Source organism: Penicillium odoratum (assembly GCF_028828045.1).
Source record: "Penicillium odoratum strain IBT 22623 chromosome Unknown utg000001l_segment0_segment0, whole genome shotgun sequence".
In the NCBI taxonomy this organism is placed as follows: domain Eukaryota; kingdom Fungi; phylum Ascomycota; class Eurotiomycetes; order Eurotiales; family Aspergillaceae; genus Penicillium; species Penicillium odoratum.
The window spans coordinates 1,350,040-1,365,323 of record NW_026643143.1 but is presented as its reverse complement, the minus strand read 5'-3'; the positions used below and the strand labels follow the sequence as shown (position 1 = coordinate 1,365,323).

Here is a 15,284-nt window from a genome sequence, read left to right as displayed (position 1 = left end):
GAGTCAGATACCTCCCAGGTACTTGATGGGGCTGAGCACGGGAGATCGCCTATCGACTACACTTTTTCTTTTTTAAATTTATAACTTTTTTAAATGTATTGAAGACTTATGATCAACATGGTTGAACCCACAGAGTTAGTGGGAAACGTTTAGTACGTAATCTTGGTTTAAAGCGGGCGGGTGGCGATGGAGAGGGTAGTTATGACCAGGTACTTTCCCACTATGTAACTGGGAAGTCATTAAATGCTAACCGGGCGTTTTCATTAGCGCGAGGTTCAAGGTGAACTAGGCAGCGACTTTATTATTGCCAAGCTCTGATATAAAAGTACAGGGTTTACTTCATCTACCTCAATTTGGCGAGTCTCAGCTAGAAAAAACCCCTCTTGTTGGACCGATTATTGTACATATCCATTTAATCAATAATAATAAAGCCCCCAACTCCAATTCCCATTCCTAACCCCGACAGAAGGCCAATTTCATATCTGTTATGGACTTGGGCATAGTCGCGCGGGGCGTTCGGAGTTGGTACTCCCGGCTTAGCTCTGCCGGATGGCAAAGACGTGAGCTCGTGGTGAAAAGAAACATGAGCTGAAAGCTACGCGCTTAGTATGGCGTGAAGCCACGTCCCCGTCCCCGGTAAGCACCACGATATCCTCGGAAGGGTCCACGACCACGGCTACCACCACGTCCTCGGCCACGACCGCGAGTCATACCGGGCACGTTAGTCCGCTTGGGAGTCACCTGGATATCAATGTAAGTAGAATGTACAGGGGGATCAAAAATAGCCGGAAAGCTTACCTTGAGGTTACGACCACGGAATACACTCTCGTTCAAAACCAAAGCCTGGGCCACGAGACTGGGCTCAGAAAACTCTACGTAAGCGTAGCTATACTCAAATCGTCAGTTCGGTTTCCTAGACATGCGGCCGCTGGGATCAAACGAACCCCTTGGGTGAACCGGAGAATTTGTCCAGCAAGATTGTCACCCGGTTGATAGAGCCACAGCTCTGGAAGTGTGCCTGGATCTCCTCGGGAGAAGCGCCATAGTCCACATTGCCAACGAAAATACTCCGTGCGTCAATGTCTTCTTTGTTCTCCGCCAAGTCCGAAGCTTGCTGGTCCAGCGTGGCCTGCATCTCACGCAGCTTCGAAGCCTCTGACTCCATTTCAGCGACGCGCCTCTTCATGGCGGCAATCTCTTCCTATTTCAAGCATTCCCATGTCAGTCGCGTTCGGATCAGGATCCAGTGGTGATTTGCGCCCAAGCAAGCTCATCACATCGCAACGAGTTGGTATTTACCTCCTCTTCACCCCCTTCCTCGTGGACAATCTGCTCCTCCTTCATCTCGGTGGGTTCAGTCCCTTCGGTGGCCATTGTGTCTTGTGGGTGTTGTGAGTGGTAGCTTGAAATGCTAGGTAGACGAAATTGGAGTAGCCGGAGCTATTAGGGAGCGAAAAGAGCGGGGATCGAGGGAATCAGGGCCAAGTCGGGTTGTAGACGTAATCTGAGAAGGGACGTATGAAACCCTGTTGATTAAATAAAAATGGAAAGCGAAGCCAAATCCGTTCACTGAACTTTGCGGGGCGGAGAGTCGCGAGATGGGATTATTCATTAGGCAATCTGAGGCTTGCTGTTTCGGGACTAGCGTGGTTGGCCGAGTGCCTTTGTTTTTCTATCAACCATACTTAATCAACTTAATCAAAAGGATTCATTCATTTCAGATGAGGAGAGTCATGGTGATTTCTCAAATTTGAATAACTTGAAGCACTCTTAATCAAAATCAACACATTTTTAGCGCAGTCGGTCGGATTATTAACAAACGCACTTATTAAATAACTAGTTATAAGACTTGGCCGAGTCAATCCACTGTATTAATAGCCAGATGTACAAACACAAAAGCTTTTTGGAGAAGTAAACTTTTATATAAGCGCCATTATGTGGATTGAGTCAATTACACTAGCTCAAGGTATCAAAGGGTCGGATTGAGAAAGCATGGAATCCAAGCTGGAACAAACAGGAGGTCGTAAACATAGAGACTATATACACGGGTCAAAGATATGGAGATGTAATGGAGGTATGTAAGCCAATCATGAGGCTGGGGCATGGTTCTTTCGATAGGAAACCTTCTCGACCGACACATTCTCAACACCATTAGCATCCGTCTTAAGTTGGTACACGTACAGCACCAGAACATCACCTTGGATCTGTTCTAAAATCAGCATACTGTATTTTCTCGGGAACTTTAATCCAAAAAGAGGATCACAGAGGATCAATACTTACGTCCATCAGACAGAAGCTCGGTGTGGGCTCTTCCCCGTCAGGCCAGAACCCTGAGCTCATGGCGCCAGTCGCACTGCCGGGGTTGATGAAGAAACGACCTTCCATCTCGAATGCTTCGAATCGATGTGTGCCACCCCAGAGTAGGACATCCACGTCCATCTGACGAGCCGCAATCAACAAAGCATCAGCGTCGCCTGGAGGAATGACTGTGTGGCCATGGGTGAAGCCTATGCGTAGGCTGCCATGGTTGACGATTTTCGAAAGTGGTAGATTGGGGGAGTCCACGTCATAGTCTCCTTTGACCATCTGCAGGTCCGGAGCTACCTGGCAAAGGAACTCATAGGTGTCGCGGTCGGTCAAGTTGCCCAAGCATAGGATCTGGCCGATTTTCCCGGGGGTGAGCAGTTTTTTGAACTGTCCTTAGAATTAGTGCTGTACGAGAGGTTCTTCGATTCGACGGAGTGTACCTTAGCCGGGAGATCCTATAGAAGACGGGATTAGCTGTGTACATTGGGGACGTCATGGAGCTTATGGGGTACTCACAGGGGCTCGGTCGGGAATGAATAGGTCACCGATGACCAAGACCAAGCGGGCGGTCATCTTTCAATGGTGGGGCAAGAGTTAAAAGCTCAAAGGGTCTCTCCAATCGCGCAAAGTCGAGATGCGCGTGTCAGGCAGACGGTCTGGAGCTTCGCGGGGAAGCCACGTCAGGCCCTATACCCTATGGTCTTAATCGGGTTAGACTGATAACAGCTATCTCAGTATCTAGAGTAAGTGGATGTCGGATGAACATCCGAATAGGTCGCTTCTCCATTCCGAATAGACATTGGCTAATCTGACCGAACCTATAGAATGGCGTCGACTTTTTCCAGTCAATAACAAGACGCCGAATCCCTCCAGTTTTTTTTGCGGAGGTCGCCGTGTTGTAGGCGGGGGATCGCCAGGACAGTGAAATACTGCGCAAACAGGAGACTGTATTCCAAGGAGATTGATTAGAATCAATACGACGATGTTTGAATGGTTTACTGGGATCCATCGATCTATATCTAGGTCCTGATCTATGAACATTGGTCCTTTGTCTACCTTCGAAAATAAATATATATGTATGAGCCCGTCTCCGTTATAGTATTTAGTATGTTCACCATTTACTCCAGACAGGTGCTAATAAAAAAATTGTTATGATAATCAAACATAGAAAATGCACTTGAAATCTAAACTTCCAAGGTCTGGATTATAGAACAGAGACTACAGCGTAGACTCAGGCATATTATAGAGTCGGTAGGGCCCGGCCGCTAGACTCCGACTGCAACGTCTGGAACACAATTTGTTGCAATTTGGAGATAAACCTTTGTCTTCATAAATAACCCGTCCCCAGACTTTTATTTCATTCTAATCACTCAATTGGATACAATCTGCATCTCTTGAAGATACCATTATACCTGAAACTCTGTGTCTGCCCTCAGCCAATCCTAACCGCCCTGATAACCCTTCGGCGGCGAATCCCGAACTCGCAGTCCCTCGGGAATTCACAAGCTTAACCACGACCAACCCAAGGACGTACCCCGCGGCTGCCCCGCCGCAATCGGAAAAGCTGGCGCCCTCCACGCAGCAACGTTTAAGCCTGATCGCCAGACACCTGGACCAGCGCCTGCCGTTGCCGAACCTAAACACTCCCTTCTCGACCGAAAGAAGCTCCCTTCCTCCGGACGACACCGAATATAAACCCCTTGATCGCACCATCCCAGATTCTCCCTCTACTCCCTCAAAGCCCACCATGTCTACTCAACCCCCTCACAACACTCTGCTCATCCCGGGCCCCATCGAATTCGATGATGCTGTCTTGCAGTCGATGTCCCACTATGCGTGAGTCCAATGGCCCATTTTCAATTGATTCGTACCGTCTCGTTGAACTGACATTATTTGTTCTTAGTGAGAGCCACGTCGCTCCTGGCTTCGTCAAGGTCTTTGGTGAGACCTTGACTCTGACCCGCAAGCTGTTCCAGTCCACCGACCCTTCCGCACAGCCCTTCATCATCGCAGGAAGTGGTACCCTGGGCTGGGATCTCGTCTCTGCCAACCTGATCGAGCGCGGTGACAATGCTCTCGTCCTGAACACCGGTTACTTCGGTGACTCCTTCGAGAAATGCTTGCAGACATACGGTGCCCAGGTCACCCAGCTCCGCGCCCCCATCGGCGAGCGCCCCTCGCTGGAACAGATCGAGCAGGCCCTCAAGGAGAAGCCCTACAAGCTCATCACCATCACTCACGTTGACACCTCCACCGGTGTTCTGAGTGACGTCAAGGGTGTCGCTCAGCTCGTCCGTCGGGTGAGCCCGGAGACCCTGGTGATCGTGGATGGTGTCTGCAGTGTTGGATCCGAGGAGATCGCATTCGACGAGTGGGATCTTGATGCCGTTGTCACTGCTAGCCAGAAGGCCATCGGTTGCCCTCCCGGTCTCAGCATCGTCATGACCTCTGGCCGTGCCATCCAGCGCGCCACCACCCGCCAGACCCCTCCCGGCTCTTACTACGCTTCCATTGCCAACTGGTTGCCTATCATGCGCAACTACGAGAACAACAAGCCCTCGTACTTCGCTACCCCTCCTACCCAGCTCATCCACGCCCTGCACACCACTCTTAGCCAGATCACTGCCCGCCCTATGGCCGAGCGCTTTGCTATCCACACTCAGGTGTCTGACAGCGTCAAGGCTGCCGTCGCCGAGCTGGGTCTGAAGCAGTTGGCTCCTAACTCGGATTCCCAGGCTCACGGCATGACTGCCATGTACCTGCCAGACGGTTTGACTCCTCCCGATGTGCTTCCCGGTCTGCTGAAGCGTGGTGTCATCTTCGCAGCCGGCTTGCACAAGGAGATTGCTACCCGGTATATTCGCTTCGGTCACATGGGTGTTAGTGTGACTGACGCCAACCGTGGTGATATTGAAAACGCCCTGGCGGCGCTCAAGGAGGCTCTTGCCGAGGCTAAGCAGGCCAAGGGACTGTAGATCATGTTGGCATGCATTAAATATCACGTAAAAATGATCACATAGAAGCTGAATGAACGACTTGAACATACACAAAGATTTACTTCCAGCTGTATTGATTTATCTACTGAGTTTAATAATCTCATTAGGGTTATATCCGAGCATAGGCTCCTCAACACAAGTTACATCAACCCTTTTGCTCTTTTGAGGACCGCACTACTTCCAAGGTTAGTGACTGGACATATGGAGTAGTGTTGAGACAATATATTCCAACTAAAGGTGCTTTCGAATACATACGACCATAGGGTGTGGAGAACAGGGCTTCCCGTCCGCTCAGCCGTACTTAAGCCACACGCCGGTTAGTTAGTAGTATGGTGGGTGACCACATGCGAATCCTGACTGTTGTATGTTTTTGTTTTTTTGTTATTCGATGAGATTGCCATTGTTGGTACTCTTCAGCCTATTCAGGATATTCAATTGAATGCCCTCAGTCCAGGCTCAAGCCATCGTCTATCTTGTTGCTTTCTTATAAGCCATTCTTTCCCCCAAATTGTTAGGACAGGGCGTGATACATGTCTATTCCGGTAATCTATCTCGCGCTTTGTGTAAAATTCCAGGATGTAACATCCCAGGCAGAGGCTTGCCAAGTGCCTCTAGAACTCGCTCGCCAAGACGCCAGTGAGATAGTGAACTTACTGAGACAGTCCCATCTGACCCAAGCATATTGAGTAAGGCGACACATACCTGCACACTCTGCATTTCGTAACCATTTGAACAACAATGCCTGAAGAATCAAATCTCTTCCACGCAGAATCATCGGGTGAACCATGGCGATCATCCGAGTTTCCACCGGGAGAGATTCCGCAAGAGAGAAGCCGGCGATTCAACGAGTGATTGACTGCACCTTTCAATGTGAGTCTAATAACTCCGAAAGCGAATATTCAGAAGATTATGACGGATCGGGCAGAGTCTGGCTCTTCCAGTTCGCTCTATCTTGTGCAGGTCTCACGACAGGAGAGCAGAGATGGGGAGATTGGGGAATGGAACGTCCTGGCAGAGTGATCTACACAGACGGACATTGTTCAACAACGGGAGAAAGAGGAGGTCTTCCTTTGTCCATTCAATTATGATATCTACTCCGTTTCCTGCTACCGTGACTGGCCGAAGCAAGGAAACATCACCGAGTCTCAGTATACGGAGCACCTCGAATCTATCACTAAGGACGGTCAAACTATTAGTCTTTCTTCAAAATAGTGGTTTCCATAAACAGCCAAAAAAGCCTCCGCTGCTCATTTCCAACAAATGATTTTTAGCTTGATTCTCTGTAAATATGAATGAAGCAATAATGGCTAGTACAGGCTGTAAAATACATCTTCCTGCCCACTAGTCTGGCTTCTCGAGATGAAGATTATTCATGTATATTTAATAGGGTGGCCTGTGAGCTCACCCAGTCTATCACGGATTTTTAAGCCCGACTATTCCAGTCAATGCTGATTTCACTCAGACTTGTATAAATACACCTTTCGTGCACGGGTCAAACCATGAGATGAAGAATATTCAGGTGGGTAGATATCTATCCAGACTGCCCTGAAGAGGGCTGAATCGAGCAACGAGCCGACCACGCCCAATCCGTAGGCGCTAGATGACCCACCTTGGAGATGTTGTTGTATGTCCGCAAATTTTGATTTTTTTGATTTTTGGGGAATTGCTCTTGTCGTCCTACTCTTCAGCCGCTTTACCTGAATAGCCTAAACACTGTTACTCTGCAGTTCAAGCAGTCTCAAATGGTGAGAGCTGAGGATTTCAATTTTCTCTGTTAAAAAAAGAAAAACCCGTCGACATCGTACTCAATGCTAGTCGGTAAGTATAAGGTGGTGATTGGTAAGACCTTAAAAAGAGAAAAGTTAAGATAATAGTAGAGCAGAATAGATATATATAGAGGTGGATTCCCTAGTTGAATTCATGATAAAGAGGCAAATCTAGAGCTATACTACACAGATGATATTGAAACAGCTATGCTCCCCTGACCAAAGATAGAAGACTCCTCTAGTATAGAAAGCTAAGGGGTTCTATAGAAACTGTTTAAAGAGACGTATAAAAGATGGGTTAATTAATACTTATTTATCTATATAACTAATAAGGGTGTTGGGGAACCCGCACCTGCGCTTGCGCATAACCAACTGGACCAGAAGGCCATCATCATCCTTCTCTCAGAATATTTCTGCCCTATTTAGGGCGAGTAAGTCTTTCAGGATGTAGTTGAGTTGAACACTTGGGAGTGGGCCAGGCTACACTTGGCCCTTCACATGACCTAGGAGTGCCTATTCTGTTTAGATCAAGTGTGATCTGTCCTACTTAGCGCCAGAACTTTGCACTGTTTCACTGTATTTAGCTGAAATTTTTATCTGTACAACCCGAACTAGTGGACCCACATGCAGATCTCGGGGCTCTTCAAATCTTGATATGGGTTCCTCGCACTACCGAGTCAGCCACATCGAGCCAGCCAACCCGGTAGCTGATGAAATTAGCTTTTGCCTAAGGTATAGATAGAAGTACAAAAATATGATGTATGCTCATGTCAGAAGTTGGTGGATCATCTTCTCTTGCCACAATTTCACCCTTTTTCCTTTGTTGTCCCGGCCTTGAGAGAAAGTAATAGCAATTGTCTGCAGAGTATGTGAGACACCCAATCGCAAAGAAGCCTTGCCAGCTAAGCAGACATACAGCATTCACTGCGACGCTTTTAACAATAAAATCATTCAAGGATTCGTCTCCGCTGCATCAGTGACGCAACACTTCTCGGGAAAAGCTATAACTGAGATGGTCGCTCATGAATGTATCGAGCATCATGGTATGCGATAAACGGTGGTACAAGGCCTGAATCCTTTCACGTTCCTACTGACACTGCTCAATCTGCAGTCGAAAAATCGTTGGATTCGACAAATGATGCGACACAGCCGCCTGTGGGCCACATACTCGTGCTTTCCGACTTTACGGACCGCAAAGCCCTATTTTTCTGGTTCCTTGAGGTTACCAATATGCTTTCGTTCGTGTTCTGGCTCATTGTGGCCACCTATATGGCCGGGATACATCTTTCTTTCAACCCCATGACTCCTTGGCACATCGGTGAACCAGAATTCAATTTGTTCTCCCGTCAGATAATCGGCAAGATTCTAGCGCGCGAAAATAGTACGTCTCTGCATGCGGCCAAATACTCCATGAAGCAGGTTTTCGTCGATGTCTGGTTTGCGCTAAGTCTTATGGTCGCTGTGGACGCCTCTGCTGTCGTTTTCACCTTTAATCGCCCACTGATTCGGAAATTTCACCACGTGGTATCTCAGCGCTTGATGTCTCTGGCATCCATCCTATCATTTGCTATCTTCTCATGGAACAAAGAGAAGACAAATTTCGGATCACGGTATCCGGCCGGGTCCTTGGCTCTAGGCTTGGCGGCGTATTTGCTCCTAGGCTCTGCTTTGGATATGCTCGAGAGGCGCATGCCTTCTCATTCTGTGCCCTGTCGCCGCGGAACACTCGCACAGTATAGCAAGGCGTTAGGCCATTCGGAAACATCCTGGACACGCGCTCTTTTTCTCACAACTGTGGTGGGAGGGGTCGGATTATTCTTCACAATGCTCATTCCGCCCCCATGGTCAGCTTTAGTTCCGTTCATACACATCCTATTGGAGGTGTGTTAAATCAACTGATAATTGAATTTACAGCTAATTTTTTCTTTTGGGTAGTCGGTTTTCCTATCAGCAATGAACGCAAGGAGGACGTCGCGATACGTGATATTATGCGCTCCCCCATTCTTCGCCACTATTTGTGTGCATTGGGGTGTGACACCACTACTCAACGACCTGAAACTTTCCATCACTCCCTGGGTATTCCTAGGTTTCCTTCTCCTCAGTCGGCTTTTACTTGATGCACACTTACGGACCACTCTTCGACCTCGTTCTGAGTTGCAATGGGCTCGGAAGAACGTCTTAATTTCCACACCCAAACTCTTGATAATGTGCATATTAATGGCCCTCCTGGAGAAGATAGGAGTACAAGTGATAACCTACATCAAGCCAATTGCAGTGTTAGCTTTCTTCGGCTTGGGCAGCACGGGTTTTCTAGCAGTTGCTGCATACGATATTGCTGCGGAAAAAGTTTTCGTCAATTGATCTATAACTTTTCATCTCGGCATTGGCGGAAAACAGGCAGCAAAATACCTTAATAGCTCAACGATAACTCTTCCATTGTCTTGTTTAAGAAAATTTTGATGGTTGTGCAAATACCTAATATAACAAGCGAAAGCGCCTCATGGAAATTTTTGGGATTGCTCTAACTAATAAGTAGGTTTCGATCATTTTGCTTCGGTAAGATCCAGTTATATCGAGCACTTTGCATTACCTCGCGAAAGAATAGGGTGGTTGAGAGGGTCGGAGCGTGATTCTCACTCGTTCTCACCCGGATTCTCACCCTGTCATTTGCGCATTCACTCTTCTAAACTGGGTCGCACAACGTGAAAGCAGCGCTCACCCACTATTTTCACTCGGATGGCACCCAGCCGACTATTGACCGTAGACTAGGAGACCGCGTTTTAAAATAGCCGTTGTAAGTTTTTGGCGCTGAATTATTTGTTCAATCCATTTATGGGTGTTGTTTCGTTCAAATCGAACCGAGTAACTGCAAATTTCATTCAATAAATACCTTTTATTAAATTCTTAGATTCTGCCAATGGAAGGAGGATCTTTTGATAGATTTCACTTTGCATGCTCTCATTATCCAGAGAGGATCCTGTCTTCCAGGTCCAAAATAAACATTGGTTAAGAATAACAGCGTATAGGGGGCCGTTCTGTGATTCCATATACACAGTACTAATGTAGCAAACAGGAGCTGTCTTGAGATTGGCAATTGTTGCATTTCGATCTTAGTCCTTTGTTGTACGCAAGAGCTCGAGGGGTTGATAAAGAGAGAGTTAAGTCGCCATTTCTGTGCACATTCCAAGGTCGCTGACGAGCTCCTTGCGCTTGGAGAGAAATTCTTTCCCGCATCAGATATCATGTCTGTTCCTCATTTCATTAGCCAAGATAGGGGATATGTTAATTTATTAAGTTCAAGCATGACATTTCTTATAGTGGATAAGGCTCCTAAGACTGGTAGTAGTGAAGGTGATATTTTCAGTCTCTTCATTATGGATTGAGAGTATGGAAAATGTGTACAGAGGATCAAAAAGGATTCGAAAGTCTATACAGATGATCAAAGTAAATGCAAGACTGGTGGTGATATTATAAAAGGCGGTGAGGTGTGGTACTTTCGAGCCCCTGGGGCCTAATCGGGTTAGAGGGGGTATATGACACATTTAAAGAGTGGACAGAATGACTCTTCTAATAGTCAAACATCCCCAACCTTCACTGATCAAGTATGGTGATTCTTACTGATTTCTCAACGGAGATCTTACGGGAAATCGTTCAATATGTTACTTATGCCATTGATCTCTGTGCACTTGCGCAAACTGTTGTAGTTCAGAGGTGTGAATTGTCTTGTTTTTTATTTGAGAGGGAAGAATAAGGCTATATATACAACGAGAAGATCAAGTTGATTGGAAATCAACTTGGTTCTTCGTATACATACTTCGGGATTAATTCCGGTGGTTCGGCTTGGTTCCTGATCTGCACCAGCCTTATATCACAACATTTCCCCTCAGGATCGCTTTGCTGGCAGGGCGATTCTGGAATGGCGCAGAGCAGTCAGGCCTCGGTAAAACCACTGAAAAACCTTCGTGGGAAAATAAGTGGAAAGAGCGCCTGCGCTGTCACGCGTTTTGTCTCGAAACCTCTGGAGCATCGACTCCTAAGAGACTACAAAATCTGGCAAAGGCCGTAGGTCCCAATGGCTTGGTGAGACCGTCCGCGGCCTGTTCCCCAGTTGGAATATATTGAAGCCCAATCTCGCCTGTATCCAGCACGGCTCGCTGATAGTGAAATTTTACATTGAAATGCTTCGTGCGTTTGTGGAATTCAGGGTTGCGAGAGAGAGCGATGGCGGACTGGTTGTCAGCCATAATGTTAGTGACCGGAGACCGATACAGTTGCGTTTCAGCCAGAAAGGTGCGGAGCCACTGGAGATGCAGAATGGCATTGTACTGTCCGATGTATTCGGCATGAGTTGTAGACGTGGCCACTTCCCCCTGTCTCTTGGATGACCAGGAAACTGGCGCACCTGCAAGTTGGAAAACATAGCCAGACGTTGAGTATGCACCGTCAGTGACGACGGAGCCCCCAAAGTCGGCGTCCGTGTACCCGATCAACTGCCCACTGCGGTAAGTAATGCGATGAGATTGCGTGGCTTTGATGTAGCGAAGCAATCGCTGCAGAGCGACTTGGTGTTGCGATTGCGGCTGAGACGTGAAGCGACTCAACATGCCCAGCGCAAATGCAATATCTGGTCGCGTGCCAACCATTAGATACATTAACGAACCGATGGCAGTCGCATAACGAGCTTTTGCTTCCTCGTCCGGAGGTTCCTCCTCTGGACGATGATTCAAGATTTGCTTGGGATTCATCGGCGTAGACTTCGGCTGACAAGTCTCCATGCCAAAGTCGGAGAGCACCTTCTGGATGTACTGGTGTTGGTGAATAGATACGGACCCATCGACATCATAGTCGAACTGGATCCCGAGGAATGATCGAGGGGTGCCCAGATCGTTCAGTCGGAACTCTGTTTGCAAGGCTCGTTGCACTTGTTCGATTTCGTGCGTGTTTGTCGCAGCAACAAGAAAGTCATCGACATAGACACAAACGACGCAATCCGGTTTGTAGAACACACAATTGTCCGATTGGGCCATAGTGAAGCCATGAGAAGCCAGAACGCGGTGGACGCATTGGTACCAAATCCGCGGAGCCTGCTTCAGTCCGTATAGTGAGCGGCGCAGTCGGCATACGTATCCTGGCTTTTCGAAACCTTCAGGTAACTCCATATAGATAGACGAATCGACGTCTCCATGGAGAAATGCGGTGACCGCGTCGAATTGGTGGAGTTTCCATCCGCGCAACACGGCGCTGGCGACGATGCAGCGGACCGAGTCCATCCTGGACACAGCAGCAAACGTTTCGTGATAGTCGATGCCATGTTTCTGCCGGTAGCCTTTGATAACCAATCGCGCTTTGCGCGTTCCGTTGGCCTTGGTCTTGAAGACCCATTTGCAGCCAATCACATGATTTCCGGCTGGGACGTCCTCCCGCCGAACCTTTTCCCATGTTCCGTGTTCGAGAAGCGACGCATATCCTTTCTGGATGGCGGCCCACCAGTCCAGCTGGTCTGGGCCTGATACAGCTTCGCGAAAGGTCGCCGGGTCGACTTGTCTGGCCGGTGCGGGATTCAATGCGCCGGCAGAGTACACCTTGCCGAGTGATTCCAGGAGACGCCGTGATGGTCTTCTTCTGCGACCAAAAATCGAATATCCAAGATCCGATGTCAGGTCAGTGCCTTGTTGGCTTGGATTGACCACTGGAGGTGTCTCCTCCTCACGCTCAGATGGCGTTTTCTCTCGCTCCTTCGGCGGAGGTAATGGCGATGCAGGTGGTGTTGGCAGCCCGCTGGCTGAACTTGGCATTGATGAAAAGACAGGTGATGGAGGAGCATTGTCCGGGAGGTCGTTGCCTGTTTCCCCCTCGATGAGTGGCGCCACTGGGGTCCTCTCATCGAACTCGACATCACGGGAAAAGACTGTCTTTCCTGAATGGATTTCATAGAGCTTGTACTGATTCGGTTCACAATAGCCTAGCAGTCGGCACTCGGATGATCTTGGTCCGAGTTTGGCTCGATGCTCTTTGGGGATCAAGACCCATGCACGGGAGCCGATCCGTCGCAGATGCAAGAGCGAGGGCGGTTCCCCGTATAGAATTTCAAACGGTGTCTTCTTCCGTAAGATCGATGCTGGTGCACGCAGCTTCAAGTAGACCACTGTGTCTACAAGCTCGATCCACCAGGAAGGAGAAAGGTTCGCATCGGACAGGAGCGTGTTGATCCGCTCCCGGATAGTACGATTAGTGCGTTCGGCCAGCCCATTCTGCCCTTTGCAGTATGGCGGCGAGGTGTCGAACTCAACTCCCTGGGATTCGAGATGTGTTCCAATTGGCAGATACTCTCTCCCATTATCGGTGAGGAATCTTCTGATCTGGGCGCCGAACTGTCGGTGCACCCAGGCCTCAAAATGTTGGAACTTCGGGAGCGCTTCATGCTTCCATCTCATGGCATAGGCCCACGAGCCACGAGAATAATCATCAGTAAAGGTGATCACGTACCTGGAGCCATCTTTGGCAATCGGCATCTCCACGATGTCCGAATGGATCAATTCGAAAATTCTCGTTGAATGCAGACGTGGCCGTCTTGCGCGGGAGTTCCTCTTCTGATGCTGCTTACCCGACATGCACGCCGGACACTGCGGCGTTGCCAGCAGCTGCGCCTGCGTCAGCGGTCGGTACGGAGTGCCGGTCTGCCGAAGGACCACCCTCAAGTCGCCCCGGTTCAGATGTCCCATCCGAGCGTGCCACAACGCTTCGGAGGCCTGGTCCACTCCTGTGCACACATCTTCTTCGAGTATCACAGCTTCACCACCGAGTTCAGAGGTTGGCGCTGTACATTCTACGCCACTTGACTCCCGAGGATCGTCAACGTCCATGGCCACCGCCTGCGGTTCCAGGGAATCTGCATGGTCGTGGGTCGTCGGCGCCCTCGCCAGTTGGACTCGCTCTCGAGATCTCTTGCTCACATGGCACCGCAGGATCAGTAGATCCTCCTCCGCGTGGTAGGCGGTCCCCACGGTTCGTCCTCGGCGTTGCACAAAGACGTTCTGTGGGTGCGCCACCACCGAGTAGCGGTCTCGCAACAGCTTCGGCACGCTGATCAGGTTCATCCCGACGCGTGGCGCAAAGTACACGTTCTTCAGCACCAGGGGCTGGTTGAACTTCCCCCGGAGCGTGAGCTTCACCGTACCAATCCCTTCGGCTTCCACTGGATCGCCCGCCGTGTCCAACATCTCGCGGTGGGGCCGCAGACTGCTGAAGCAGCTCCGGTCCCAGCAGATGTGGCTGGTGGCGGCCGAGTCCAGGATCCACCGGGGTTGCGGTGCGTGGGTATAAAGGGTCGTCACCCTCGCCCTCACGATATTGATCCTCGGTCTCTTGGAAGTCGGCGGGCCCTGCCAATCTTCCACCTGGCTTGATGGTATCTTTTGTAAGTTAGTTCTTGGTGAGCCGGAAACACTCCTCTCAGCCTTCAGGGCATGGTCCCTAGACGACTGTCCTTCTCGCTGTTTCTTCCAGCACTGCGCGACCACATGGCCGCGCTTTTTACAATAGTTGCATTTCTTGGCAGTCTGCTGCACCGTATTGACAGACGGGCCAGATGCTGCCTGCAAGGGTGTTGGAGCTTCTTTTCTCCGAACCGTCTGCTCAGCATTAGACAGACGATTTCCGATCGTGGTCGGATTCACCGGATCCTTGTCATTCTGAATGGCATCCACAACTAGAATGTATTCCGGTCCGATCTGCGTCAGTAAGATCGCAATGTGCGTTCGATCGCCAATGGATCCGGGCACGATAGCATTCAATCGATGTACGAGCAACCGTACCCGATCGACAAATTCGCGGGCACTGCCGCAGCGCTCGCCAGTGGTTTCACGAAGCTGCGCAAACAACTCGCAGAACGTGGCCAGTTCCATTCGCCGGTACCGTTCTTCGAGTTCATTCCAGAGGTCGCGAGACGTCTCAAGTCCCGCAACATGAATGCTAATGTGGGGGGACAGATACCGGAAAATGGTGTGGTAGGCCTCAGCTTCGCGGCGCGACCATTCACGGTGGCGCTCGAATGCCTGGACCTCCACTTCGAGGCGCGCCTCAATGGCGCGCTGTCTCACCGCCCCCGCGAGGTGCGGTTCCACCAAAGGATGAATGTCTGCCGTAATAGGCTTGGCGTACTTGAACAAGCAGTCAGGACGCTGGAGGTCGCCCGACACAACATCCCAGACCTGCC

General features: G+C 49.6%; 5 protein-coding genes across 5 annotated transcripts; 3 read left to right on the top strand and 2 right to left on the bottom strand.

Annotated features, from left to right (window-relative positions):
* Positions 1-603: 603 nt before the first annotated feature.
* N7520_000497 (polyadenylate-binding protein) lies at positions 604-1,374 on the bottom strand (the record flags this gene model as incomplete). Its single annotated transcript, XM_057134432.1, has 4 exons — positions 604-741; positions 799-886; positions 945-1,201; positions 1,300-1,374. 4 exons carry the CDS (start codon positions 1,372-1,374, stop codon positions 604-606), a joined length of 558 nt encoding a protein of 185 aa, XP_057000368.1.
* Positions 1,375-2,087: 713 nt separating this feature from the next.
* On the bottom strand, positions 2,088-2,880 carry N7520_000496 (vacuolar protein sorting-associated protein 29; the record flags this gene model as incomplete). The annotated part of the gene is made up of 4 exons (XM_057134431.1): positions 2,088-2,204; positions 2,281-2,694; positions 2,748-2,762; positions 2,824-2,880. 4 exons carry the CDS (start codon positions 2,878-2,880, stop codon positions 2,088-2,090), a joined length of 603 nt encoding a protein of 200 aa, XP_057000367.1.
* A 501-nt stretch (positions 2,881-3,381) lies between these two features.
* Positions 3,382-5,282, top strand: N7520_000495 (alanine--glyoxylate transaminase; the record flags this gene model as incomplete). Its single annotated transcript, XM_057134430.1, has 3 exons — positions 3,382-3,412; positions 3,744-4,143; positions 4,211-5,282. 3 exons carry the CDS (start codon positions 3,382-3,384, stop codon positions 5,280-5,282), a joined length of 1,503 nt encoding a protein of 500 aa, XP_057000366.1.
* Positions 5,283-6,088: 806 nt separating this feature from the next.
* N7520_000494 (uncharacterized protein) lies at positions 6,089-6,323 on the top strand (the record flags this gene model as incomplete). The annotated part of the gene is made up of 2 exons (XM_057134429.1): positions 6,089-6,173; positions 6,196-6,323. The coding sequence occupies 2 exons, from the start codon at positions 6,089-6,091 to the stop codon at positions 6,321-6,323; spliced, it is 213 nt and encodes a 70-aa protein (XP_057000365.1).
* Positions 6,324-8,095: 1,772 nt separating this feature from the next.
* Positions 8,096-8,959, top strand: N7520_000493 (uncharacterized protein; the record flags this gene model as incomplete). Its single annotated transcript, XM_057134428.1, has 1 exon — positions 8,096-8,959. The coding sequence occupies one exon, from the start codon at positions 8,096-8,098 to the stop codon at positions 8,957-8,959; it is 864 nt and encodes a 287-aa protein (XP_057000364.1).
* Positions 8,960-15,284: the final 6,325 nt, after the last annotated feature.